At 49.6% G+C, this 27,787-nt stretch overlaps 2 protein-coding genes across 5 annotated transcripts; one reads left to right on the top strand and one right to left on the bottom strand.

Annotated features, from left to right (window-relative positions):
• Positions 1 to 382: 382 nt before the first annotated feature.
• Positions 383 to 5,524, bottom strand: LOC136588512 (gastrula zinc finger protein XlCGF48.2-like). Of its 3 annotated transcripts, none has more exons than XM_066587793.1 (5): positions 5,298 to 5,524; positions 4,918 to 5,056; positions 3,173 to 3,286; positions 3,014 to 3,067; positions 383 to 2,881 (listed from the first exon to the last, which is right to left on the bottom strand). In XM_066587793.1, exons 4-5 carry the CDS (start codon positions 3,042 to 3,044, stop codon positions 810 to 812), a joined length of 2,103 nt encoding a protein of 700 aa, XP_066443890.1. In that variant the 5' UTR covers positions 3,045 to 3,067; positions 3,173 to 3,286; positions 4,918 to 5,056; positions 5,298 to 5,524; the 3' UTR covers positions 383 to 809. The 3 variants fall into 3 exon arrangements, with proteins under 3 accessions (XP_066443890.1, XP_066443889.1, XP_066443891.1); XM_066587792.1 differs by having other exon boundaries at positions 5,323 to 5,524; XM_066587794.1 differs by having other exon boundaries at positions 4,859 to 5,401.
• A 28-nt stretch (positions 5,525 to 5,552) lies between these two features.
• LOC136588513 (zinc finger protein 1 homolog) lies at positions 5,553 to 27,599 on the top strand. 2 transcript variants are annotated; one of them, XM_066587796.1, is made up of 5 exons: positions 5,553 to 5,760; positions 19,531 to 19,660; positions 24,452 to 24,628; positions 24,717 to 24,843; positions 25,867 to 27,599. In XM_066587796.1, exons 2-5 carry the CDS (start codon positions 19,589 to 19,591, stop codon positions 26,877 to 26,879), a joined length of 1,389 nt encoding a protein of 462 aa, XP_066443893.1. In that variant the 5' UTR covers positions 5,553 to 5,760; positions 19,531 to 19,588; the 3' UTR covers positions 26,880 to 27,599. The 2 variants fall into 2 exon arrangements, with proteins under 2 accessions (XP_066443893.1, XP_066443894.1); XM_066587797.1 differs by having other exon boundaries at positions 5,553 to 5,776.
• Positions 27,600 to 27,787: the final 188 nt, after the last annotated feature.

Genomic DNA, 27,787 nt, shown 5'->3' with positions numbered 1-27,787 from the left:
GCAGGTGAGAACCATGTTCCACATGTGGTGGGATTGCTTGCTGGTAACTCCCTTAGGGAGGGACATCCACAGATATTACACCAGAGATAGAGCATGGAGAGAAGGGCCATTCCTCAATGGAAGAGCGGTCCCCTGCCACATTACTTAATGCTGGGAGGTTAGACTTTAGGGACTTGGCTACCCACTGGTTCTCCCTCCATTACAGATGTATTATTGGTTTGGCCACCAGGACCCCCCCCCTCTTTACCTGTATAGATCGCCGCTCTTTCATTACATGGTATGCAAATTCTTGTGATGTCAGATTCTGAATCCATATTTCTGGAGCCATACAGGTTTGGGCACTTTGCACTCTACTAGAACAGCCCCTTCCTGGCAACGAGTGTTCAATATTAAAATGAAGAATTTAATGTATTTCACAACAAAATGAAAAACAGACATCCCCAAAAATGTATAAAATAATGCAAGATCTACCGTGTTACCCCAAAAATAATTGCTCAGCCAATCAATACAGAGCTTGATGAACCAATCCCAACCATCGCTTCTTGGAGGCAAGATTTACAAATCCCATCGCCAGGAAGTGATGATGTACGAGCAACTAGGCCCAAAGACCAGCGTGGCCCTCTGGGGAGCGGTGCGATGGCTGTGGACTGAGCCTGCTCGCTAAAATAAGACCTACTGCTTCTTTTGGGGCAAAAAATAATGGCAGGGTCTTCTTTTCAGGGAAACACGGTATGTATTTTATGCATATAGTTGGCTGTAACGAGGACCAAGGTCATACATAGAGGATCTCCATTCCTCAGTAACGCTTGTTATATGAACTGTCCATTCTGCATTATCTGTGAATCATCACGCTCTCCACATGGCTCACCGCTCACCGAACAGGACAAGGTCTCTTCCCTACAGCCAGCAGGAGAGTTCTCAAGTTGTGTCCCTTTATCCAGGCGCTCTCCACCTTCGGGACAAGACTTGGCATTTACATGAACTTGTTTAATAAAGCCAAAAGTTTTACTGCATTCTGAACAGGAAAATGGTTTTTCCCCAGAGTGAAAGTTCTGAATGCACTTGTTATCAAGTGGCTTCCCACAGGCCTGACATGTGAAGGGGTTGGGTCCGGCGTGAGCCGACTGGTGAACGAGGAGATCCTTGTATTGCTTGAAGCACTGCTTGCACTCCGAACATGAATAGGTATTATCTGCTTTGTGAAACTTTTCATGTCTAAGAAATTGTGCCTTCTGTGAAAAGGCTTTGCCACATTCCGGACAAGAAAAGGGCTTCTCCGCTGTGTGGTTGGCTTGGTGCCGGATAAGTTGGGTGTAGTGAACAAAAAACTCTCCACATTGAGAACATGAGTATGGTTTCTCTCCAGTGTGGACTCGCTGATGTTTGATAAGATTTGAGCTTGTACTGAAATACTTCCCGCACTGGGAGCAGTGGAACGGCTTCTCGCCCGTGTGGATTCTCTGGTGGATTGTAAGAGTCGTTTTCCTATTAAAACTTTTTCCACATTCTGAACACACATATGGCTTTTCCCCGGTGTGGCTCATTAGGTGGATAGCGAGGTGGACATATTGGTTGAAACATTTGCCACATTCGGAACATGTAAATGGCTTCTCACCTGTATGAGTCCTTTCATGTATGAGAAGCTGGGACTGGTAAGAAAAACACTTTCCACAATGCGGACATACATGGGTCTTCTTTCCCCTGTGAAGTGTGAGATGTTCCTCAAAGTCTGACTTACTACTAAAACATGCCTCACAATCAAGACACTTAAAAGTGAAGTCTGCGGACTGGGTGGTCTGGTGGTAGGCTGAGACAGAAAGACCATCCTTTTGTAAGCCAACGCCTCCAGTCACATGCTGGACACCAACACTTACTGGCGTTTGGTCTTGGGTTGGATAAAGGTCTGTGAAATCAGCTTCATCACATGAATCGGTTTCCTCATCAAAACTGGAAGCATTCTGTGTATGAATGTCCACGTTCCTGAGAGGTCCTCCAACGTAGTAGGTGGGTTTATTCTTAGCATGAGAAGATGGATGGTGGTGTGTATGACCGGAGTGTGGACGGATCTCAGAGCTGTCGAGGCTTATGTCATATGATTCCTCCTTGACACGAGTAGACAGACAATGTAGTGTATAATCTCTCGGTGTATAAATGATGGGCTCAACAAGGCTTCCTTGGTCACACGAGTCTAGTTCCTCCTTAATATTAGCAGATGGATGCTGTGTATGATCTGTGGATGTATACATGACCGGCTCCCCAGTGTTTTCTCCATCCCGTAAGAGCGCTTCCTCCTTGATATCAGCAGATAGGTACTGCGATGTATGGTCACTGGGAGTAGGTGTATTGGTCACTGCTGAAGGTCCTTCTTCATGAGACTGTGGTTCCTTCTTAATAGGAGTAGTTGAATGTTGCTGTCTATGATCTACAAGTGTATACATGTCAGGACTTGGGAGATTTCCAAGCTCTGCTGGTTCCTCCTTTATACGAGTCAGTGGGTGGTGGTGTAGACCATCTGTGGGGGTACAACGGTCAGGGGATGGGAGGTCTTCACCACCCCCTGAGACCGGCTCCTCTTTAACATGAGAAGATGGATATGGTAATGTATGACCGGAAAGGATGTGCATGTTGTGACCCGGTTCCTCCTTTACACCACTAGACATGCATGCTACATGGACTTTTGTTGCACAATTGACTTGGCGTGTCAAGTGTTCAGCCCCGAAGGCCGGCTCTTCCTCGGTATAAGTAGATGTAGCCTTCTCTGAACACATAAGATTTTCATCGTCGTGGGAGTACGGTTCTTCCTTAATAAGAGGCGATACATACTGTTGTTCCTTTTTAATATAAGTGACTTGATATTCAATTACAGAATCTTTAAGTCCACCTATTGGGGGAAAGAACAAACAGAAAACTATGGTGACCCCGTTAAAATAATATCCTAAACCACATTTATGAGACGCGTTCACAGATCTACAAATATGTCACAAATATGAAAGCGAGAGGAAGAATATCTTACAGAGAGATTTCAGGGACTGCTGACTTTCCATCGTGATGTTCTCCTTTGTAGGTCCTACAGAAATAAAAAAAAAATGACATAAGATCCCGCTGCACACAAAACTCTGCAGTCACCATCCAGCTTAAACTGTGGTGTGGTCGTAGACCAGCTAGCGCTCACCTCTGCAGTCAGACCAGGGATCTTGGTGGCGAGTCCTAGGATCTTCTACTCATTGGTTCAGTCATTAAGGGGTGGGCTGGAGGCTCTGAGGTCGAGTATCACATCTGACTTATCCTACATAGAAAGACATATTTTAAACTATGACTGTCTGCAGTAAAGCTATAGGCTTGGCAGAATCATCATTGCCAAGGTTTGGCCCCCTCATCATATGGAAGAAAAAAAGGTCACTCCAAAAAAAACACATTTTTCTATCGCTGCACTCCATACCTGACTGTCAAACTCTGGACATTTTCCATGTACAGGCACTTCATGCAGTGCAGCCCCCAGTCTGATATTTATCAGACACCATTTTGATTTTTAGATTTTTCCTTGCTTCCTCTAAACAGGGCAAGCAATCCCATGATGCATCAGTACATCATCATATGACCAGCTAGAGCCATTACCATCTTAGCCTGCTGGGAGGACAGTGTAAATAACAGTAACCTCTACATTCACCTAAATAAGCTAAAGACCATGAGCATACAGTCAGTAATCTGAACGGTCACCTACAATCTAAGTGACAGGAGCCTGGAAACATCAGCAGTAGCTGTGGCCGTGTGTGAACAGTCCATCCAATACCCTGATCACAGAAATACACAAGTAAGGAGCAGTAATACTGGGCAGCCCTAAGAATACTATCGCTGTGGGATTCTAAGATGTGAGCGGCCCTACCTACATAGTGACTGGCCGCACTCACGCCGGAGCCTGGGGTACTCCCTAACCCCCATACCTGGAAATAAAGCTAAAACAATCCTAGAGAGCACAGGTAACAGCCCTGGAGGAGGCGAGCAGAAGCTAGGAGACAGCGCAGGCGTTCTGAACTGCTGCCCATAGAGTAGGGCTGGCGCTGCACGGCCTGCCGAGGCATCCATTTCTCTACATGTCCTTTCATTACTCCATTGGCCCCGCGGCCGTACATTATGTGCATACAAACACGCCCATGGGCCCCTCGGGTGCTGCCACGTCCAGCTGGGGGGTGCTGCAGGTTCGGCTGTCCGTTTCTGCACGGTTTGGCCGCAGAGTGTGGAGGAGGCTTGTGCTGAATCTCGTCCCCTTTGCTGGCTGATCCGCTGCAGCCCCGTCCCGTGTGAGCCCAGCCTTACAATAAATCTCTGTAAGCCCCGCCGGGCGAAAGTCATTATAACCCCTGAGGGGTGAACACTGCAAAAAGCAGACCCCCAAAACAATGGCAGAATATCCCCCAGGGGCCGCCACTACATCTACAACTTGCCCGACAATCACCTGGTCCCTAAGGGGTTAAAGGGGTTGTCCCGCGCCGAAACGGGGTTTGTTTTTTTTTCAATAGGCCCCCCGTTCGGCGCAAGACAAACCCAATGCACGAGCGGCCCCACTCACCAGGGAGAAGACCGGACTGCGCAAGCGCGTCTATCCGGGCGATTAGACGCTGAAATTAGTCGGCTCCATGGAGACGGGGACGCCAGCAGCGGAGCAGGTAAGTGAATAACTTCTGTATGGCTCATAATTAATGCACGATGTACATTACAAAGTGCATTAATATGGCCATACAGAAGTGTATACCCCCACTTGCTTTCGCGGGACCACCCCTTTAAGGGTGGGACATGGATCTAATAATAGCCACTTAGCCAGCCCCCAGGTCTAATAATAGCCCCTAATAAGAGGACGCACATCTGTCGGCTAACGCTGCAGTCACACGGCTGGATGGATGGCGGCGCTAGTAGGATTACCCGGTAGATGAAAACTCCACACAGTAACGTCACCCGCAGCTCCACATCACCGCCACTTCCGGCTCCGCCGCTCGTCATAGTGCTGGTCGGCGACACACTTCCGGGTCATGAGGTCACGTGTACGTAAGATGCGTTCCACCTGCAGGAAGTCACATGTCACCGCTTCAGCATATATTTATAGTACACTCAAGTTCGGCACTAACAACCAATCAGGTTGAATCAGGGAACGCAAACAACCAATCAGGTTGAATCGAAAAACCCAAGCAACCAATCAGCTTGCGGGAATTGTAAATCAGAACCTATGAGGTTGCTGGAATTGCTCCATGGTTCCGAACTTGAGTGTAATATAGATATATGCCCCGCTTCAATAATAAAAAGACCTTCCAGTTCCGCGTGCATATTAACCTTTTCCACACCACGTCTGCCCTGTTCAGCAATTGCAGCAACCTGATTGGTTGTTTGGGTTGGCTGATTTACTGCCCCCTTTTGAGCTGTGAGCCCGTGCTGAGCCGTCAGTGGCAGTCACCGGAGCGCGAGCATTGGATAAACATGAGCAGATGCCAGCACACCCGCACGCACACTGCAGCTCGGCTCCTCTCCAGCTCCGCGCTCCGGTGACTCCCCCAGTGAAAGGGGCGATGAATCAGCCAACCCAAACAACCAATCAGGTTGTTGAAATTGCTGGATAGGACAGAAGTGGTATAGAAAAAGCTAATATGCCCACAGGGCGCAGCGGCCATCTTGTCGTAGCCCGGTCTGGGCGTCGGGTCACTGGGCAGGACTAGCAGGGACTGCTTCCGGTTCATCCTCCCGCTCCTGGGCTGCGGATAAAGGGGAGAACAGGTCAGTAGTGTGAGCGGTATGTATAGTACATGTGTGCCTACCCCCTATATACCGCCTCACCCCTCTGTATACAGCTGCTATGGCTGCCTACCCCCTATATACCGCCTCACCCCTCTGTATACAGCTGCTATGGCTGCCCACCCTCTATATACCTCCTCACCCCTCTGTATACAGCTGCCCACCCCCTATATACCCCCTCACCTCTTTGTATACAGCTGCTATAGCCGGCCACCCCCTATATACCTCCTCACCCCTCTGTATACAGCTTCTATAGCCGGCCACTCCCTATATACCCCCTCACCTCTCTGTATACAGCTGCTATGGCTGCCCACCCCCTATATACCTCCTCACCCCTCTGTATACAGCTGCTATGGCCTCTTCACCCCCTATATACCTCCTCACCTCTCTGTATACAGCTGCTATGGCTGCCCACCCCCTATATACCTCCTCACCCCTCTGTATACAGCTGCTATGGCTGCCCACCCCCTATATACCTCCTCACCCCTCTGTATACAGCTGCTATGGCTGCCCACCCCCTATATACCTCCTCACCCCTCTGTATACAGCTGCTATGGCTGCCCACCCCCTATATACCTCCTCACCCCCTATATACAGCTGCTATCGCCGCCCACCCCCTATATACCTCCTCACCCCTCTGTATACAGCTACTATGGCCTCTTCACCCTCTATATACCTCCTCACCCCTCTGTATACAGCTGCTATGGCCTCTTCACCCCCTATATACCTCCTCACCTCTCTGTATACAGCTGCTGTGGCTGCCCACCCCCTATATGCCTCCTCACCCCTCTGTATACAGCTGCTATGGCTGCCCACCCCCTATATACCTCCTCACCCCCTATATACAGCTGCTATCGCCGCCCACCCCCTATATACCTCCTCACCCCTCTGTATACAGCTACTATGGCCTCTTCACCCTCTATATACCTCCTCACCCCTCTGTATACAGCTGCTATGGCCTCTTCACCCCCTATATACCTCCTCACCTCTCTGTATACAGCTGCTATGGCTGCCCACCCCCTATATACCTCCTCACCCCTCTGTATACAGCTGCTATGGCTGCCCACCCCCTATATACCTCCTCACCCCCTATATACAGCTGCTATCGCCGCCCACCCCCTATATACCTCCTCACCCCTCTGTATACAGCTACTATGGCCTCTTCACCCTCTATATACCTCCTCACCTCTCTGTATACAGCTGCTATGGCCGCCCACCCCCTATATACCTCCTCACCCCTCTGTATACAGCTGCTATGGCTGCCCACCCCCTATATACCTCCTCACCCCTCTGTATACAGCTGCTATGGCCACCCACCCCCTATATACCTCCTCACCCCTCTGTATACAGCTACTATCGCCGCCCACCCCCTATATACCTCCTCACCCCTCTGTATACAGCTGCTATCGCCGCCCACCCCCTATATACCTCCTCTCCCCCCTCTATATACAGCTATTATGGCCTATTCACCCTCTATATACCTCCTCACCCCTCTGTATACAGCTACTATAGGTGGCCACCCCCTATATACAGCTGCTGTGGCCACCCACCCCCTATATACCTCCTCACCCCTCTGTATACAGCTACTGTGGCCTCTTCACCCCCTATATACCTCCTCACCCCTCTGTATACAGCTACTATCGCCGCCCACCCCCTATATACCTCCTCTCCCCCCTCTATATACAGCTATTATGGCCTATTCACCCTCTATATACCTCCTTTCCCCCCTCTGTATACAGCTACTATAGCCGGCCAACCCCTATATAACTCCACTCCCCCATATGTATATAGCTGCTGTGGCCGCCCTTCCCCCTATATACCTCCTCTCCCCCCTCTGTATACAGCTACTATGGCCGCCTCACCCTCTATATACCTCCTTACCCCCCTGTATACAGCTGCTGTGGCCGGCCACCCCCTGTATAACTCCTCACCACCTCTGTAATCTCCTCTCCCCCCTCTGTATACTGCTGCAATGGCTGGCCACCCCCTATATACTTCCTCATCCCTCTGTATACAGCTGCTATCACCTCCTCACCACCTATATACCTCCTCACCCCTCTGTATACAGCTGCTATGGCTGCCCACCCCCTATATACCTCCTCACCCCTCTGTATACAGCTGCTATGGCTGCCCACCCCCTATATACCTCCTCACCCCTCTGTATACAGCTGCTATCGCCGCCCACCCCCTATATACCTCCTCACCCCTCTGTATACAGCTACTATAGCCAGCCACCCCCTATATACCTCCTCACCCCTCTGTATACAGCTGCTGTGGCCACCCACCCTCTATATACCTCCTCACCCCTCTGTATACAGCTGCTATGGCTGCCCACCCCCTATATACCTCCTCACCCCTCTGTATACAGCTGCTATGGCCGCCCACCCCCTATATACCTCCTCTCCCCGCTCTGTATACAGCTACTATGGCCTCTTCACCCCCTATATACCTCCTCACCCCTCTGTATACAGCTGCTATCGCCGCCCATCCCCTATATACCTCCTCACCCCTCTTTATACAGCTGCTATGGTCTCTTCACCCTCTATATACCTCCTCACCCCTCTGTATACAGCTACTATAGGTGGCTACCCCCTATATACAGCTGCTGTGGCCACCCACCCCCTATATACCTCCTCACCCCTCTGTATACAGCTGCTGTGGCCGCCCACCCCCTATATACCTCCTCTCCCCTCTTTGTATACAGCTACTATGGCCTCTTCACCCTCTATATACCTCCTCACCCCTCTGTATATAGCTTCTATGGCCGTCCACCCCCTATATACCTCCTCACCCCTCTGTATACAGCTGCTATGGCCGTCCACCCCCTATATACCTCCTCACCCCTCTGTATACAGCTGCTATGGCTGCCCACCCCCTATATACGTCCTCACTCCTCTGTATACAGCTGCTATGGGCACCCACCCCCTATATACCTCCTCTCCCCCCTCTGTATACATCTGCTATGGCTGCCCACCCCCTATATACCTCCTCTCCCCTCTCTGTATACAGCTACTATAGCCGGCCACCCCCTATATACCTCCTCATCCCTCTGTATACAGCTACTATAGCCGGCCACCCCCTATATACCTCCTCTCCTCTCTGTATACAGCTACTATAGCCGGCCACCCCCTATATACCTCCTCACCCCTCTGTATACAGCTGCTATGGCTGCCCACCCCCTATATACCTCCTCACCCCTCTGTATACAGCTGCTATGGCCACCCACCCCCTATATACCTCCTCACCCCCCTCTGTATACAGTTACTATGGCCTCTTCACCCTCTATATACCTCCTCACCCCTCTGTATACAGCTGCTATGGCTGCCCACCCCCTATACACCTCCTCACCCCTCTGTATACAGCTGCTATGGCTGCCCACCCCCTATATACCTCCTCACCCCTGTGTATACAGCTGCTATGGCCACCCACCCCCTATATACCTCCTCACCCCTCTGTATACAGCTGCTATCGCCGCCCATCCCCTATATACCTCCTCTCCCCCCTCTGTATACAGCTACTATGGCCTCTTCACCCTCTATATACCTCCTCACCCCTCTGTATATAGCTGCTATGGCCGCCCACCCCCTATATACCTCACCCCTCTGTATACAGCTGCTATGGCCTCCTCACCATCTATATACCTCCTCTCCCCCCTATATACAGCTGCTGTGGTGGGCCACCCCCTATATACCTCCTCACCCCTCTGTATATAGCTGCTATGGCCTCCTCACCCCCTATATACCTCCTCACCCCTCTGTATACAGCTGCCATGTCCGTCTACCCCCTATATACCTCCTCACCCTTCTGTATACAGCTGCTATCGCCTCCTCACCCCCTATATATCTCCTCACCCCTCTGTATATAGCTGCTGTGGTCGGCCACCCCCTATATACCTCCTCACCCTTCTGTATACAGCTGCTATCGCCTCCTCACCCCCTATATACTTCCTCACCACTCTGTATACAGCTGCTACGGCCCGGCCAGCCCCTATATACCTCCTCAACCCTCTGTATATAGCTGCTATGGTCTCCTCACCCCCTATATACCTCCTCACCCCTCTGTATACAGCTGCTATAGCCTCCTCACCCCTCTGTATACAGCTGCTATAGCCTCCTCACCCCTCTGTATACAGCTGCTATAGCCTCCTCACCACTCTGTATACAGCTGCTATAGCCTCCTCACTATGTATACAGCTGCTATAGCCTCCTTCCCCCCCTGTATATAGCTGCTGTGGCCGGCCACCCCCTATATACCCACTCACCCCTCTGTATACAGCTGGTATGGCCGCCCACCCCCTATATACCTCCACTCCCCCCTCTGTATACAGCTGGTATGGCCGCCCACCCACTACATACATCCTCACCCCTCTTTATACAGCTACTATAGCCGGCCACCCCCTATATACCTCCACTCCCCCCTCTGTATATAGCTGCTGTGGCCGCCAACCCCTATATACCTCCTCTCCCCCTTCTGTATACAGCTACTATGGCCTCTTCACCCTCTATATACCACCTACACCCCTCTGTATACAGCTACTATAGCCGGCCACCCCCTATATACCTTCACTCCCCCCTCTGTATACAGCTGTTATGGCCGCCCACCCCCTATATACCTCCTCACCCCTCTGTATACAGCTATTATAGCCGGCCACCCCCTATATACCTCCACTTCCCCCTATGCATACAGCTGCTATGGCCCCCACCCCCTATATACCGCCTCACCCCTCTGTATACAGCTGCTATGGCCCCCACCCCCTATATACCTCCTCACCTCTCTGTATACAGCTGCTATCGCCTCCTCACCTCCTCTATACCGCCTCACCCCACTGTATACAGCTGCTATGGCCGCCCACCCCTTATATACCTCCATTCCTCTCTGTATACAGCTGCTGTGCCCTGCCACCTCCTGTATACCTCCTCACCCCTCTGTATACAGCTGCTATGGCCGCCCACCCCCTATATACCTCCTCTCCCCCTCTGTATACAGCTGCTATGGCCGGCAACCCCCCATATACCTCCTCACCTCTCTGTATATAGCTGCTATGGCCGGCCAACCCCTATATACCTCCTCACCCCTCTGTATACCTCCTCACCCCTCTGTATACAGCCGCCATGGCCTCCTTTCCCCTCTGTATACAGCTGCTATAGTCGCCCAACCCCTATATACCTCCTCACCCCTCTGTATATAGCTGCTATAGCCGACCAACCCCTATATACCTCCTCACCCCTCTGTATATAGCTGCTATGGCCGCCCACCCCCTATATACCTCCTCACCCCTCTGTATATAGTGGCTTTGGCCGGCTACCCCCTATATACCCCCTCACCCCTCTGTTTACAGCTGCTATGGCATCCTCACCCCCTATATACCTTCTCTCCCCTCTGTATACAGCTGCCATGTCCGTTTACCCCCTATATACCTCCTCACCTCTCTGTATATAGCTGCTATGGCGGGCCACTCCCTATATACCTCCTCACCCCTCTGTATACAGCTGCTGTGGCCGGCCACCCCCTATATACCTCCTCACCCCTCTGTATACAGCTGCTATGGCTGCCCACCCCCTATATACCTCCTCACCCCTCTGTATACAGCTGCTATTGCCTCCTCACCCCTCTGCATACAGCTGCTATGGCTGCCCACCCCCTATATACCTCCTCACCCCTCTGTATACAGCTGCTATTGCCTCCTCACCCCCTATATATCTCCTCACCCCTCTGTATACAGCTGCTATGGCCGCCCACCCCCTATATACCTCCTCACCCCTCTGTATATAGCGGCTTTGGCCGGCTACCCCCTATATACCCCCTCACCCCTCTGTTTACAGCTGCTATGGCATCCTCACCCCCTATATACCTTCTCTCCCCTCTGTATACAGCTGCCATGTCCGTCTACCCCCTATATACCTCCTCACCTCTCTGTATATAGCTGCTATGGCGGGCCACTCCTTATATACCTCCTCACCCCTCTGTATACAGCTGCTGTGTCCGGCCACCTCCTATATACCTCGTCACCTCTCTGTATATAGCTGCTATGGCCGCCCACCCCCTATATACCTCCTTTCCCCTCTGTATACAGCTGCCATGGCCTCCTTTCCCCTCTGTATACAGCTGCTATAGTCGCCCACCCCCTATATATCTCCCTTCCCCTCTGTATACAGCTGCTATAGTCGCCCACCCCCTATATACCTCCTTTCCCCTCTGTATACAGCTGCTATAGTTGCCCACCCCCTATATACCTCCCTTCCCCTCTGTATACAGCTGCCATGGCCTCCTTTTCCCTCTGTATACAGCTGCCATGGCCTCCTCACCCCCTATATGCCTTCTCACCCCTCTGTATACAGCTGCTCTGGCCTCCTCACCCCTCTGTATACCTCCTCACCCCTCTGTATACAGCTGCCATGGCCTCCTTTCCCCTCTGTATACAGCTGCTATAGTCGTCCACCCCCTATATACCTCCTCACCCCTCTGTATACAGCTGCCATGGCCTCCTTTCCCCTCTGTATACAGCTGCTATAGTCGCCCACCCCCTATATACCTCCTCACCCCTCTGTATACAGCTGCCATGGCCTCCTTTCCCCTCTGTATACAGCTGCTATAGTCGCCCACCCCCTATATACCTCCTCACCCCTCTGTATACAGCTGCTCTGGCCTCCTTTCCCCTCTGTATACAGCTGCTCTGGCCTCCTTTCCCCTCTGTATACAGCTGCTCTGGCCTCCTCACCCCTCTGTATACAGCTGCCATGGCCTCCTTTCCCCTCTGTATACAGCTGCTATAGTCGCCCACCCCCTATATACCTCCTCACCCCTCTGTATACAGCTGTATATATTGCTTATATGATACATCCACTATATGTATATACACCCCCCTGTCATTATACTTAGTATCCCCCTCTCTTCACCTATGTGTATCCTCCCTGGTGCCCTTATATACCTGCTATATACTATCCCCCCCCCTCGGTGTGCCGCCACAGGGAGAGCAAACCAAAGGGTGTAGAATTTAAAAAGAAAGCCGTAAAATAACGTGATTGCATAAATATGCGCCCCGTGGGCGACCTACCCGGGCGACCGCCGTGCCGCACTGTCCGTGTGTTTTTATGCAGATGTGAGGCTTTTTTGTGCCATTATTTCTGTGAAGTCGCGATCCGCATTGCGCGGCGTACGCATCCTGCGTATTTTATGGTCCCATTGAAAACAATGAACGAGGCGTTCCGAGGTGCAAGAAAGATAGAAGACGCTGCGAGATCCTTGACTGACCGCGGTGCGGACCACCTCCCATGTGGCGCCGTTCAGGAGGGTATTCGTGCCGCGGCCTACAGCTACTCCTGCTGACCCCCCGGGACCCGATGCCAGCAGGCGGGCTCTAGGGGTCGGTGGCTGTCAGTACGGCACATCTTGACAATCCTTGCCCGCTCCACATCTGTCAGACTCTGAGGCCATCTGGTGTGTAGCGCCCTCTACAGGTCACCCCCAGATCAGTGGGGTTCAGGTCCAGCTTTGGCTGTGGTCTTCTGGTGACGCCGTTCTCTTGGTGATTTGTTCGTTCGCTTTGGGTCGTTGTGCTGAAAGGAGAACTTCTTCTTCAGCCGCGGCCTTAAGGCTTTGGGCCAACATGGACTGATGTTTGGGACTGTTCATAATCCCCTCCCCCTTGACTGAAGCCCCGGTTCCAGCAGCAGGACAGTCCCCTCATATAATGCTGCCCCCACCATCCTCAGTGCGGGTCTGAGGGGTCTTCTGGTGACGTCGCTGCGGGTCTGAGGGATCTTCTGGTGACATCGCTGCGGGTCTGAGGGATCTTCTGGTGACATCGCTGCGGGTCTGAGGGATCTTCTGGTGACGTCGCTGCGGGTCTGAGGGGTCTTCTGGTGACGTCGCTGCGGGTCTGAGGGGTCTTCTGGTGACGTCGCTGCGGGTCTGAGGGGTCTTCTGGTGACGTCGCTGCGGGTCTGAGGGGTCTTTTGGTGACGTCGCTGCGGGTCTGGGGGTCTTTTGGTGACGTCGCTGCGGGTCTGGGGGTCTTCTGGTGACGTCGCTGCGGGTCTGAGGGGTCTTCTGGTGACGTCGCTGCGGGTCTGAGGGGTCTTCTGGTGACGTCGCTGCGGGTCTGAGGGGTCTTTTGGTGACGTCGCTGCGGGTCTGAGGGGTCTTTTGGTGACGTCGCTGCGGGTCTGGGGGTCTTCTGGTGACGTCGCTGCGGGTCTGAGGGGTCTTCTGGTGACGTCGCTGCGGGTCTGAGGGGTCTTCTGGTGACGTCGCTGCGGGTCTGAGGGGTCTTTTGGTGACGTCGCTGCGGGTCTGAGGGGTCTTTTGGTGACGTCGCTGCGGGTCTGAGGGGTCTTCTGGTGACGTCGCTGCGGGTCTGAGGGGTCTTTTGGTGACGTCGCTGCGGGTCTGAGGGGTCTTTTGGTGACGTCGCTGCGGGTCTGAGGGGTCTTCTGGTGACGTCGCTGCGGGTCTGAGGGGTCTTTTGGTGACGTCGCTGCGGGTCTGAGGGGTCTTTTGGTGACGTCGCTGCGGGTCTGAGGGGTCTTTTGGTGACGTCGCTGCGGGTCTGAGGGGTCTTTTGGTGACGTCGCTGCGGGTCTGAGGGGTCTTTTGGTGACGTCGCTGCGGGTCTGAGGGGTCTTTTGGTGACGTCGCTGCGGGTCTGAGGGGTCTTTTGGTGACGTCGCTGCGGGTCTGAGGGGTCTTTTGGTGACGTCGCTGCGGGTCTGAGGGGTCTTTTGGTGACGTCGCTGCGGGTCTGAGGGGTCTTTTGGTGACGTCGCTGCGGGTCTGAGGGGTCTTTTGGTGACGTCGCTGCGGGTCTGAGGGGTCTTTTGGTGACGTCGCTGCGGGTCTGAGGGGTCTTTTGGTGACGTCGCTGCGGGTCTGAGGGGTCTTCTGGTGACGTCGCTGCGGGTCTGAGGGGTCTTCTGGTGACGTCGCTGCGGGTCTGAGGGGTCTTCTGGTGACGTCGCTGCGGGTCTGAGGGGTCTTTTGGTGACGTCGCTGCGGGTCTGGGGGGGTTCTGGTGACGTCGCTGCGGGTCTGGGGGGGTTCTGGTGACGTCGCTGCGGGTCTGGGGGGGTTCTGGTGACGTCGCTGCGGGTCTGGGGGGTTCTGGTGACGTCGCTGCGGGCCCTTTGGGGACGTCGCTGCGGGCCCTTTGGGGACGTCGCTGCGGGCCCTTTGGGGACGTCGCTGCGGGCCCTTTGGGGACGTCGCTGCGGGCCCTTTTGGTGACGTCGCTGCGGGCCCTTTTGGTGACGTCGCTGCGGGTCCTTTTGGTGACGTCGCTGCGGGTCCTTTTGGTGACGTCGCTGCGGGTCCTTTTGGTGACGTCGCTGCGGGTCCTTTTGGTGACGTCGCTGCGGGTCCTTTTGGTGACGTCGCTGCGGGTCCTTTTGGTGACGTCGCTGCGGGTCCTTTTGGGGACGTCGCTGCGGGCCCTTTTGGGGACGTCGCTGCGGGTCTCAGGGTCTTCTCATGAGGGTCGCTCGTTCTCTCTGTACCATTAGTGATTGGCGCGCCGCCGCCTGTGTACGGTTATTACCCTGTAAATCACGCTCTTACTATCAGTCGCTGACATTTTTAATAACTCTGATTTTCCATCTGCACCCGTCGGACCGTTAACGGTGCTATTTAACCTCTTAATTACGCGGCCCCCTTTTTTTCCCATTTTAGTGTTTCCTCCCCCCTTCTAATAACTCGTAGCCCCTTATTTCGCCGTCGCTGTATGACGACTTGTAGTTTTCTGCTATTTATTGTACTGAAAAACATTAACATTCTGAGTGGAGTAAAATGAAAAAACCTGAAGTCCCGCCATCTTTCAGTGCGTCTTGTTTCTGCGGCGCACAAACAGACCCAAAACGACCCGATACCTTTATTCTGCGGGTCGCTGCGATTACTGCGAGGCTAAACTTATAAAGTTGTTGTTTTTCTGTAATACTTTTATTTTTTTTCAAAGACATAATTTTTTTCATTATTTTCTGCCGCCATCTTCTGCACATGATAACTTTTTTATTTTTCCGTTGACCGATGTGTGACGACTCATTTTTTGCGGGATGTCCGGTAGTTTCCATTAGTGCTAATTCGGAATACATACGACTTTTTGACCGCTTTTTATTGCATTTTTTCTGGGAGACAGGATGACTGAAAAACGCATTTCTGGTGCTCTTTATTTTTTTTTTTTCAGACGACGTTCACCGGGGGGCGCTCTAATAACTATGTATAAATATATTAGTGGACAATACAGAGATCTCTACCATCACCTATTATACCCAGGACTGTAACAAGCGGGCGCTCTAATAACTATGTATAAATATATCAGTGGACAATACAGAGATCTCTACCATCACCTATTATACCCAGGACTGTAACAAGGGGGCGCTCTAATAACTATGTATAGATATATCAGGGGTCAGTACAGAGATCTCTCCCATCACCTATTATACCCAGGACTGTAACAAGGGGGCGCTCTAATAACTATGTATAAATATATCAGGGATCAGTGCAGAGATCTCTCCTATCATCTATTATACCCAGGACCGTAACAAGGGGGCGCTCTAATAACTATGTATGAATATATCAGGGGTCAGTACAGAGGTATCTCCCATCACCTATTATAACCAGGACTGTAACAAGGGGGCGCTCTAATAACTATGTATAGATATATCAGTGGACAATACAGAGATCTCTCCCATCATCTATTATACCCAGGACTGTAACAAGGGGGCGCTCTAATAACTATGTATAATATATCAGGGGTCAATGCAGAGATCTCTCAATCATCTATTATACCCAGGACTGTAACAAGGGGGCGCTCTAATAACTATGTATGGATATATCAGGGGTCAGTACAGAGATCTCTACCATCACCTATTATACCCAGGACTGTTACAAGGGGGGCGCTCTAATAACTATGTATAATACATCAGGGACAGTACAGAGATCTCTCCCATCACCTATTATACCCAGGACTGTAACAAGGGGGCGCTCTAATAACTATGTATAATACATCAGGGACAGTACAGAGATCTCTACCATCATCTATTATACCCAGCACTGTAGCAAGGGGGCGCTCTAATAACTATGTATAATATATCAGGGGGTCAGTACAGAGATCTCTCCCATCATCTATTATACCCAGGACTGTAACAAGGGGGTGCTCTAATAACCATGTATTATATATCAGAGGACAGTACAGAGATCTCTCCCATCATCTATTATACCCAGGACTGTAACAAGGGGGCGCTCTAATAATTATGTATATTATATCAATGGTCAGTACAGAGATCTCTCCCATCATCTATTATACCCAGGACTGTAACAAGGGGGTGCTCTAATAACTATGTATATATATCAGGGGTCAGTACAGAGATCTCTCCCATCATCTATTATATCCAGGACTCTAACAAGGGGGCGCTATAATAACTATGTATAGTATATCGGGGGTCAGTAGAGAGATCTCTCAATCATCTATTATACCCAGGAGTGTAACAAGGGGGCGCTCTAATAACTATGTATAGATATATCAGGGGTCAGTACAGAGATCTCTCCCATCATCTATTATACCCAGGACTGTAACAAGGGGGTGCTCTAATAACTATGTATAGATATATCAGGGGTCAGTACAGAGATCTCTCCCATCATCTATTATAGCCAGGACTGTAACAAGGGGGCGCTCTAATAACTATGTATAGATATATCAGGGGGTCAGTACAGAGATCTCTCCCATCATCTATTATATTCAGGAATGTAACAAGGGGGCGCTATAATAAGTATGTATAGTATATCTGGGGTCAGTAGAGAGATCTCTCAATCATCTACTATACCCAGGACTGTAACAAAGGGGCGCTCTAATAACTATGTATAATATATCAGGGGTCAGTAGAGAGATCTCTCCCATCATCTGTTTATACCCAGGACTGTAACAAGGGGGCGCTCTAATAACTATGTATAATATATCAGGGGTTAGTACAGAGATCTCTCCCATCATCTATTATACCCAGGACTGTAACAAGGGGGCGCTATAATAAGTATGTATAGTATATCTGGGGTCAGTAGAGAGATCTCTCAATCATCTACTATACCCAGGACTGTAACAAAGGGGCGCTCTAATAACTATGTATAATATATCAGGGGTCAGTAGAGAGATCTCTCCCATCATCTGTTTATACCCAGGACTGTAACAAGGGGGCGCTCTAATAACTATGTATAATATATCAGGGGTCAGTAGAGAGATCTCTCAATCATCTATTATACCCAGGACTGTAACAAAGGGGCGCTTTCTACTTCAAGAGGATATAAGTTTTCTTCAGACATAGAAGGGATTCTTTACTGTAAGAGCAGTGAGACTATGGAACTCTCTCCTGAGTACGTGTTGATGGTGATACGATATAAGAGGTTCTGGACGCCTTTCTTGAGTGTTACAATATAACATGTTATATGACTAATTACTTCAGGAGGGTCGGTGATCCGGGGATTATTCTGATTGCCAGATTGGAGTCAGGAAGGAATTTTTTCCCTTAAATGAGGAAAATTGGCCATTACCTTATTGGGGTTTTTTGCCTTCCTCTGAATCAATATTGGGGTGTAATATATAATAACAGGGTTTCTTTAGACAGGACGAATGTCGAGCAAACGATGCCTGCCCCTCGCCCCCGCGCATACTGGCTGCGGTGCTGCTGCAGGGGAGCTAGTATGGCTGGCTCACAGCAGGCGGCTGCAGGACATTCCTCTCCTCGCTCCCCCGCCCCTCTCCATTGACTTAACATAGCGGCCGTTCAGTACTGACCAGCTGCTATTTACAGTGAGCGATCAGCTCGTCGTCCAGCGTTTCTGCAGCATATGGGACTGGACGACGAGCTGATCGCTCACTGTAAATAGCAGCTGGTCAGTACTGAACGGCCGCTATGTTAAGTCAATGGAGAGGGGCGGGGGAGCGAGGAGAGGAATGTCCTGCAGCCGCCCCGCTGTGAGCCAGCCATACTAGTATGTTAGTCTCCCTTCAGCCTATGTCCATCTAGTTCAGCCTGTTTCCACCCCCCATCCTCCCCAATTTACCCCACCCTGGGGAAAGAATTCCTTCCCAAGTCCACAGTGACAGAATAATCCCTGGATCTACCTTTTAGCAGGCTGGATGGACCGTCTTTTCGGCCTTACATGCTATGTTACTATGATAAAGGGGAAGGATGACAACACGTCCTCTCTTTGGGCCCTGTGGTGGACCTAGAGGGTATGTGTGTCAAGAGCAGAGTGAAGATTTTAGAAAGGACCTGTCATGTCAGCGGTGCCGGCTGCGTGGCTTTGCAGCCATAGGTCCTCACTTGCTGGTCAGTCAGGGTCGTTGCTTGGGATCCCTGTCGATCAGTGGATCGCTGGGCCTCTGTCAGTCTAAAACGCTGTCTGTATTGCAGTGGCCCGGTTTGCTATTATAACCACGGCTCCCATTGACTTCAAATACCAAACTGGGCCACTGCGATGTTGACAGCGGCTCAGGAGTCCTGAGGAAAAGATAGAGGTCCTCAACATAGTAAAAGCCCAGACAATCCCTTTAAGTGTGCCCGCTGCTGTATTATCCTGCGGCTAGCTTTACCTTCACCTTCTCTGTGTGCGGGCTGGCCATATTGTACTGTGAGCGCGGGTAGCGTCCAGTAGAGCGATGGTCCATGGTGAGCTTGAATAGTCTGCGGACAACCCTCTGTAGAGACCCACGGGAAGCAAGAAAGTGGAGACGTTTGGTGTGGCAAACTTACCTTTTTTATATTACAGGTGATAAGTATCTGGGCATCAGACTTATTACAGGGGGGATCTCATCAACTCCTAGAAGATGGACAGAGGTCAGATCCCCGAGAGGATCCTAAACCTCACCCTGGAGATCATCTACCTGTTGACCGGAGAGGTGATTATGGTGGGCATTATGGGACGTGGCCTGGCAGACACTAGTGAGAAGTGGGATTTTAAGGTCCATAAACTGCAGAAAATCTGCATTTCACAGACTGGAGATTGGTGGATATCACTGTGAATTAACAAAGGGGACCGTGTCTGTGTAACCGATACATGTGGGGTAGGTGATAACCTGCTATCAATCATTGATTGGTGGGATTCTTACCTCTGGGAACCCCCCCCCCCCCCCAATCCAACAGGATACAAGCTGTATTACCAGGCACAGATGCTCATATGGTAAACTGTGAAGGGGATGCAGCAGGGGCTCCGGAGATCAGACACCCAGCTAGCACACATTGATAACCTGTCTTACGGATGTTCTTAAGAACCCCTTTAAAGGGCCACTCCAGAGAAAACATTTTTTACATTCCTGCCCTCCTCACCTGCTTGTCTGTTACACTCTGGAGGTCTGTTCTATATATTGTAGTTACTTCCATGCAGTGCAGCCTCCTGTCTGATACTTATCAGGCATCATCTTGGTAGTGAGATTTTTTCTTTCACATCAATCCCATGATGCATCAGCCCTGCATTATATGAGCAGGTAGAACTGTGCCATGCCTGCTAAAGGTAGAACTGTGATATTATATTCTGTATTCACCTAAATAAGCTACGGATCATACCTATACAATCAGGAAGATGAGCTGTGATCTCCTCTATTATAACTGCGTGACAGTAACTCTGTGATCATCATTAGTAACTGATAGGAGTGTTTGTGTCACCTAAGTAGTTTCTGCAGTATAAACTGTGAGTCCATATAGAAACTGAACACGTTACCCCAAGTAAATCCAAACTGCTCAGAACTGACATTCTGTTTTTATCCCAGTTGCCAAATTTGAAGTCAGGCAGAAATGTTTTCCCCTAAAATGAGGAAAATTGGCTTCTGCCTTAGTTTTTTGCCTTTTTCTGGATCAACACTGGGGGGTAATAGGCTAAGCTGGATGGACATGTGTTTTTCCCTTACACCCATGAAAGAGTCCGCCTACCATCGGACAGGAAACAGGACCTCCTCCTGAAGCTCTCTAAAGGTGGGACCTCCCACTGCTTCCTCAGTTCCTGTTTCCTGTCTATGGGGCAGGTTTAGATGGATTATCCTCCGGATCTCTTATGGGACTGTAGAACCCTTCTTTCCCCTATGGGCTTGGTTAAAATCTGGGATACTGCCTCTTTCCCCTGGCTGTACGCCATGGCTCCTGGTCCTGCATTCCTGTGCCCCGGGATCACTTTCTGGCAGTTGTAGGTGGTGCCTCTGGGGCCTGCCTTTCTGCCCCATTAATGCGGTGTGGAGCTGGATATCGCGTGGGGGTGGGCGAGGTCTCTTCTCTTGCTCCCTCTCTGTTGGAAGCCTGCCCGTTAGTGGTGACTACAGAAACGCTGCCGTGGTATGCCTCGGAGGTTGAAGCGCCACAGCGCTATACGCAGTCCACTACTGATGGCCTGCAGCAGGCTGAACACTCTGACCCAGGACCTGACGGTACCATAGTAGTCTTGTGGAGTTTGGGGGTTGTACCCCAACTTCTCTCCTCTTTTAGGATGATGTTTTTCATCTTTTCTGAGCACTACACTATACGTACATTTATTCTGATTATTGTTAGGGCCCTAGAGAAATTCCAAGAAACGCTCTGGCTAAATCCAAGCACCAGGAATGTTCCCTCTGTAGAAGGCTCTCTCAGTCCTAGAAGAAATCCTTATGTCGTCTTTGTAACTGTAGAGTCTCTTTTATTTCAAAGATATTTTGAGATCTGAAGTCACAGATTCTATGGAAGATTTTAATAAGCCTCCACCTCTAGGCCCAAATCATCGTGTCCACATGTTACGGACTCGAGGTTTGAGGCTGACGAGTTTGGTGGTTTCTCCTAATAGGAAGACCCTTACTTCAGGTAGAGGATGCTGACCTTATCTGCCATGACTATAGATGAGGTTAAAGAACCTAGGTCAATACAAGATCTTAGCCCTAAAAAGTTTAAAGTTGTTCCTATTCAGTCTATTATTAAAGCCCTTATTGATAAGAAAGGGAAGAAACCAGACAAAAGATTTTCCATGCCTAGATTCGTGAAAAGCAAGTACCCTTTTGATCAGGTGGCTGCAGCATCTTGGGGTCGAGCCACGAAGGTGGAAGCACCACTAGCTAAGATAGCAAAAGGGGAGCTTTACTGTTCCAGCTGTGAACCTCATTGTGGATGCCCGGAGGCGGCGTACGAGAGCAGCAGCGTTGGCAAATTTGGTTCGTAGGGCTTTATCGGTGAAATTCTGGAACGGGGCTGTAGCTTCAAAGGGGAAGTTGTGCGCCATTCCTTATAGGGGGAATTTCTTTTAGGCCCTGCCTTAGATGATATTTTACAGAAGACATCAGGTAAGAAAAAGGGTTTCCCATTGTTGAGCTTTCTCGGACAGCAGAGCCCTTTCAGGCAAAATAGGCCTTTGTTTTCTTTCCTCCTCTCCCTCACGGGTTTAAGAGGAATACAAATTGGAAAACTGATAACAAAAATAAAGGACTGTTATTCAGTCTGATCCCCCTCATAAAAGCCAGCAATGACTCCAAGCTTTTGGTTGGACAGTACTTCAGCCAGCACCTGGGTAAAGGACATAAGGGAAGGCTATCCTCCGCAGTTCACAAATCCCAGGTCAGACACTAAAACAAAATGTCTTACTAGAAGTATAAAAAGATTGTTTTTAAGGACTGCGACTGTAACAAGGGGGAGCTCTCTACGCCTAGAAGGAAGCAGGTTTCATCACCAACACGGAAGGGGGTTCTTTACTGTAAGAGCAGTGAGACTGTGGAACTCTCTGCCTGAGGACGTGGGGATGGCGAACACAATAAAAGGCTATAAGAGGTTCTGGACGGCTTTTTGGAGTGTTACAATATGACATGTTACATCACTGATTAGAAGGGTCGGTGATCCGCGGATTATTCTCATTACCAAATTAGGAACTGGAAGGAATGTTTTCTCATTAAATGAGGAAAATTGGCTTTTACCCCGGGTTTTTTTTGCCTTCCTCTGAACCAGCATTGGGGGTGATAGGCTGAACTAGGTGGACATAGACCTGGTTTTCAGTCTTGCACACTGTTGCTATGTTGTCCAGTTACAGATCTAGATAAAGGTCAAGTCTTCTCGCACTATAATAGATTTTAAGGGACTTCAATGGAAATCTTGCTTACTACAAATCCACACTCCATTATTTGTGCACGGCTTGTGTCATGACGTGTCTCGCTCTAAAGATACGTATTTACCCTTCGTCACAACATTTTGTAAGGGTCGCAGTGCAGACTGACAACACGGCCCTTCATCTACAACAGCGGGCCCAAATCAGAGGAGGATGTGACTACCCTCCCGTGTCTGACCATCTCCCGCCATCTAGGTCACTATACAGACCAATTAAAAAGTCTAATTTTAACGCTGATGGATATTTTGTCCCGTCTAGGTTGGCAGGAAAATTGGAAAAAGTCTTTCCTTCCACCAATGTACCAGTCTAGGGATTCTTCTGGATTGAAAGCTACAGATCAGTTCTCCCTCATCAGAGGATGCGGAGGTTGTGAAGCTCTGTACTCGGACTACAATAAGAGAAGCCGGGTCTGTTTTCGGAATAATGATATCTTGTATGCCGGCAGTGAATTGGGCTCAAGTCCATTCAAGGCTATAGAGGCCAGCAGGGAGTGGAGAAAAGCTTCAGGGTAGTAACAAGCAGAACAAGGGCAAGATGGCTACTAAGGGCCACCGAGTGAGCCCATTGGTCAGCAGGGGGGATGGCTCCTTCATGTTACACTAGGTCTGGGCAGAGGAAGCCAATGCCCCTATAGAGCAGATATGTAGGGCAGGGATTCCCCTCCCGCAGCTGTAATCTACTTTAATTTCTTGTGGGTGCTGCCATGAGAAACAAAAGGATTACTTACCGGTAATCCGTTTTCCCCAGCCCATGACAGCACTGTTATATTCCCACCATTATATGTTGCAGGTGCATAAAAAATCTGATGCAAGTAAATGTATAAATAATAATTATAAAAAAAGGTTAAATAAACAAATTAAATATAGCAAACAAGTGCCTGAAATGGCTCATGGGATCTTGCCACAGACTGAGGGGGCAGTGGGTGTTCCCGCCTGGCAGTTCCAGTTGGGTTATGGGTGCTGCCATGGGTTCATGGCAAACCAGTTACCGGTAAGTAATCCAGTTGTTTTCAGCCTTACATACTAACGTATGTTACTATGAGATCACATGATCATCTGAAGAGAATGAGGCCATGCGTTTCAGCTACATAATGAATGAAAAAATCTTTCACTGGAGTGGCCTTTAAAGTATCATGGGGTCCGGGGTGACCATGCAAATAGAAGTACAAAAATGACATAGGTGCAAGAAAAGCACATTTTGGAGCTTGCTTCAGGTGTTCGGTGGCTTTAAATGCATGGGGAGATCCAAGGGCATTGCACTAGTTAGTAACACTGATCTCCCAATTCTCACTTAGGATTATTGAATGCCTGGCTGGTGGATGTGTCTGAAAATGGAAAGACTTGTGTTATGAACGTAAGGTGAGGAATGTAGACGAATGTGAAGAGGAAAGGAGACTCCGTACATTCAGAGCAATTGTAAAGTTAATTGAAACCAATTGTAGAGAAAACCGTCTCAAGTGGATTGTTTTCACACAAGGAGCTTCAGAACGTAGGCTATGGGCCGGCTAGATGTGGCTAGACGTTAGACATTGCATCCTCGGTGTGCAGCTTGTTCTAATGGCCTCCGTGTTGTGTTTCCATCTTAGGATTACATTGTTGTGAAGAGGTCCTCTGACCAAACCCCAGACGGTAAGGTCTCCAATGAATGCAGTAGCCAAAGCTCCATTGCCGTACATCCTCCGCACTCACTGATACAGGAGAAGAACAGCGAGCAGAAGATCCTAGAACTGACTAACAAGATCATTGAGCTGCTGACCGGAGAGGTGAGGCCTGCGGGGACATTGTAATAACCAGGACGGTCTCTGGACCATTGGCTAATGTAGACCATCTTATCGCTTTCTGTGGTGTCAGGTTCCGAGAGGAGATGAAGATGTAACTCTCAACTTCACTGTGGAGGAGTGGGAACGTTTAGGACGCGACCCAGATAGTAACATGGACATGATGATCATGGAGAACCACCAAACACTAAGTTCACTGAGTAAGATAAGTCATCACCATACACATGGAAGGAGTCCGTCTTTGATGTATCTATGCTTGTCACGAGAACATCCCATCCTATTTAAATGGAATGTGTCGTTAATGTCACCGTGTACAAATCCAGTTATGGTAAACATGTTGTTTTCCTAATTTTCTATGTCACTACATATATTTAAAAAGAAATCCTAGCGTCTTAAAGTTTTCACTTTGGCCACTAGGACTAATAATAGTCTGACACTTCCTGTTCTCTAGAGAAAACTTTTCAGCAGTCATCTCACTGACATCACAGGCAGGATTACACTGAGAGGTAATGTCTCTTTATAGCTGACACAGGATCACCCTATTCACGTTAGTTACGGCTCTCTTTCTCCCTTCTCTTGCATATTGACCTCTAAAATATCTGGAATAACCTCGCATAGAAGTCAATGGGTCCCCTTCTCCTGTCCTCCGTGTGAGTGGCCCATGAGGCTGCTGTAAAACATATCTCTGCATGCTGTTAATGTTAGCACATGCAAGATGGCCGCCCCCATAGACTTGTATATAAAATAGAAATTTAAAAATCTGCAATCCGAAAATAAAAACAGATTGGAAAAACATTTCACTATGGCTGCCTTCACATCTGTGTTGGAAGCTCCAGTCGGCGGGTCCATGGCAGATCTCGCACAAAATATTGCAAGAAAAAGAGCATGGGCAGCTGAGCGGAAACCAGGGGGCAGTATATTATAGGTACAGGTCTACTGTAGTGCCATTTGGGTAATCGAGCTGACAGAATACAGTAGAGGCAGTTATGAGGCGAGTGCGCCAGCCTCCTTCCACTATGTATCTGCCTGCATACATGGTAGCTGGCAGTCAGTAGTAAGCGTTGGCACCATGAATATAGTGAACAGTAGGGCAGCATATTCTGGTAACAGATCCTCTTTAAACGAAGCCCTAAAATCCTGTGTGGGTCCCGCCATTGGGTGTGCTGCTGGGATAAAGTTACACCATTGTAACTTCTAAATCTGATCCATTACTTCTTTTGCAGATCTCACTGAGTCACTTGACAAGATGGTTTGTGAAACTAAAAGCATAGTTGGCATAAATCCAATGAGACACTACACAAGCATATGCAAGCCCCGGAAGCGGAAAGGGCAGCCGGTTAGATACGTAGCAGAAAACTCTGCCTCGGGGGACGAAGGCAAGCTCATAAACTCCGATACAAGCCCCGAACCAGCACAGGAGGAGCACATGTCCATCAATATGGAGAAGGAGCTCGAGGCAAAAATCTACACGCGTTCAGAGCACACTCAAACAGATGTCACTTTAACTCATGTTAAGGATGAGCCTGAGGACAGGGCGAAAAACTCCCAGCCGGACTTCGTTCGCATTGACTATGAGTCTCTCTTCCTTGGCAACCAAGCTTCTATGTCTCAGGAAGCTTCTCGGAAACTTTATGACTGTGCGCTGTGCGGGAAAACATTTACCAGCAAGTCGGGCATTGTTAAGCACCAGAGAATGCACTCCGGAAGAGTCGTCTCCTGTCCGGATTGCGGAAAGGATTTTACCTGCAACTCTGAGCTGGTGGCCCACCAGAGGACGCACACAGGGGAGAAACCATTCCCTTGCCCTTCCTGTGGGAAATGTTTCTCCACCAACACAAATCTGGTAGCACACCAGAGAATCCACACAGGAGAGAGGCCATATTCTTGCATCCAGTGTGGAAAAAGTTTTACAAGCAGTTCAGATCTTGTCAAGCATCAGATAATCCACACTGGGGAGAAACCTTTTTGTTGTTCCGACTGCGGAAAAGGTTTTACCAGCAAATCCAACCTTGTTAAACACCAGCGCATACACACAGGTGAGCGGCCTTTCCTGTGCGCTGAATGTGGTAAGGGCTTTGCTATAAAATCTAATCTCATCAAGCATCAGGTTGTCCACACTGGTGAGAAACCATATCCATGCCCGGAGTGTGGGAAGTGCTTTTCCAATCAGTCCAACGTTGCGAAACATCAAAGAACTCACTACGGGGTGAAGCGGATTCCCTTCAAAGCCGAATAATGGTTTACCGTCTTGCTCACAAGCTGGAAATGTCAGACAGCCTTGTGGGATCGGGGACCATGTCTTCCCTTCTTGTCAACTCAACGTTTCAATGAAGATATCCAAACCTCTTTCTGGCAAGAGCTCTCAGCTCTGCCTGTTCTTACTGTCGCCCATTCCATTTGGTTTTCCAGTTTTACTTTGCCAACATCTAGTTTTATTGCCAAGACCATCGTATGCAATAGGTCTGCGGGATAAGCACCATTACCAACCCAAAAGGCCTCAGTGTGATGTCTTTACGTGGTCTTAATAATTAAAAACCACCTTCTGTTTCATGAGAAAAGCAAAACCTAGAAGCATTTCCCGCAGAAGTCAAGTCCAGTATTTGCCAACAGAGCAGCAGACCCCTTACCCAGTTTGATGAGCAATGGCCAGAGTAGGCCTATAGAGATGCTGCAGAGTCAGCAGGACCCCAACCTGTTCCATCACACCCATCATCCACTCTATTGATTTGTCTGCCTATCCTGTCACCATATTTGTAGATATTAGAAGATCACTATTGCCAAAAAGACTCTCTTGTTGAAGAAGGACACACTTCTCTTACGGACTGCTAGCCGCACAGCACCGCCCCCTCCTCTTCAGAGGTTTATTACATATTGTATATGCTTTGGACAGAAGTATATCTGCTAATACAGTGTGAATAGCCACTCATCCGTTTTAATAAATTTCTTCTGTCTCTTCTTTCTGTTGACTGCGCTGCTACATTGGGGTGATGCCTGCAGAATTGGGGTATGAAGGGATGCTCTGTAAGGGTGTGTTGTAGTCCTGACTGTATACAGCAGCACAAGGGGGACTAGATGTCATCACACCACAAGGATGGGACATATATACAGTATATTTACACACAGTTCTTTAACTATATAAATAGT

This window comes from Eleutherodactylus coqui, chromosome 13 (genome assembly GCF_035609145.1).
Source record: "Eleutherodactylus coqui strain aEleCoq1 chromosome 13, aEleCoq1.hap1, whole genome shotgun sequence".
Taxonomy (NCBI): domain Eukaryota; kingdom Metazoa; phylum Chordata; class Amphibia; order Anura; family Eleutherodactylidae; genus Eleutherodactylus; species Eleutherodactylus coqui.
This window is presented reverse-complemented; position numbering and strand designations above follow the sequence as displayed.

What these genes read in the sequence shown, in the direction of transcription:
- LOC136588512 (XM_066587793.1), bottom strand. Translation starts at nt 3,044, where the DNA reads ATGGAAAGTCAGCAGTCCCTGAAATCTCTCT. An exon ending in GCAGTCCCTGAAATCTCTCT is followed by an intron (nt 2,882 to 3,013) that starts GTAAGATATTCT and finishes TTCCCCCAATAG; the next exon opens with GTGGACTTAAAGATTCTGTA.
- LOC136588513 (XM_066587796.1), top strand. Translation starts at nt 19,589, where the DNA reads ATGGACAGAGGTCAGATCCCCGAGAGGATCCTAAACCTCACCCTGGAG. An exon ending in TTGAGCTGCTGACCGGAGAG is followed by an intron (nt 24,629 to 24,716) that starts GTGAGGCCTGCG and finishes CTGTGGTGTCAG; the next exon opens with GTTCCGAGAGGAGATGAAGA. An exon ending in CCAAACACTAAGTTCACTGA is followed by an intron (nt 24,844 to 25,866) that starts GTAAGATAAGTC and finishes CTTCTTTTGCAG; the next exon opens with ATCTCACTGAGTCACTTGAC.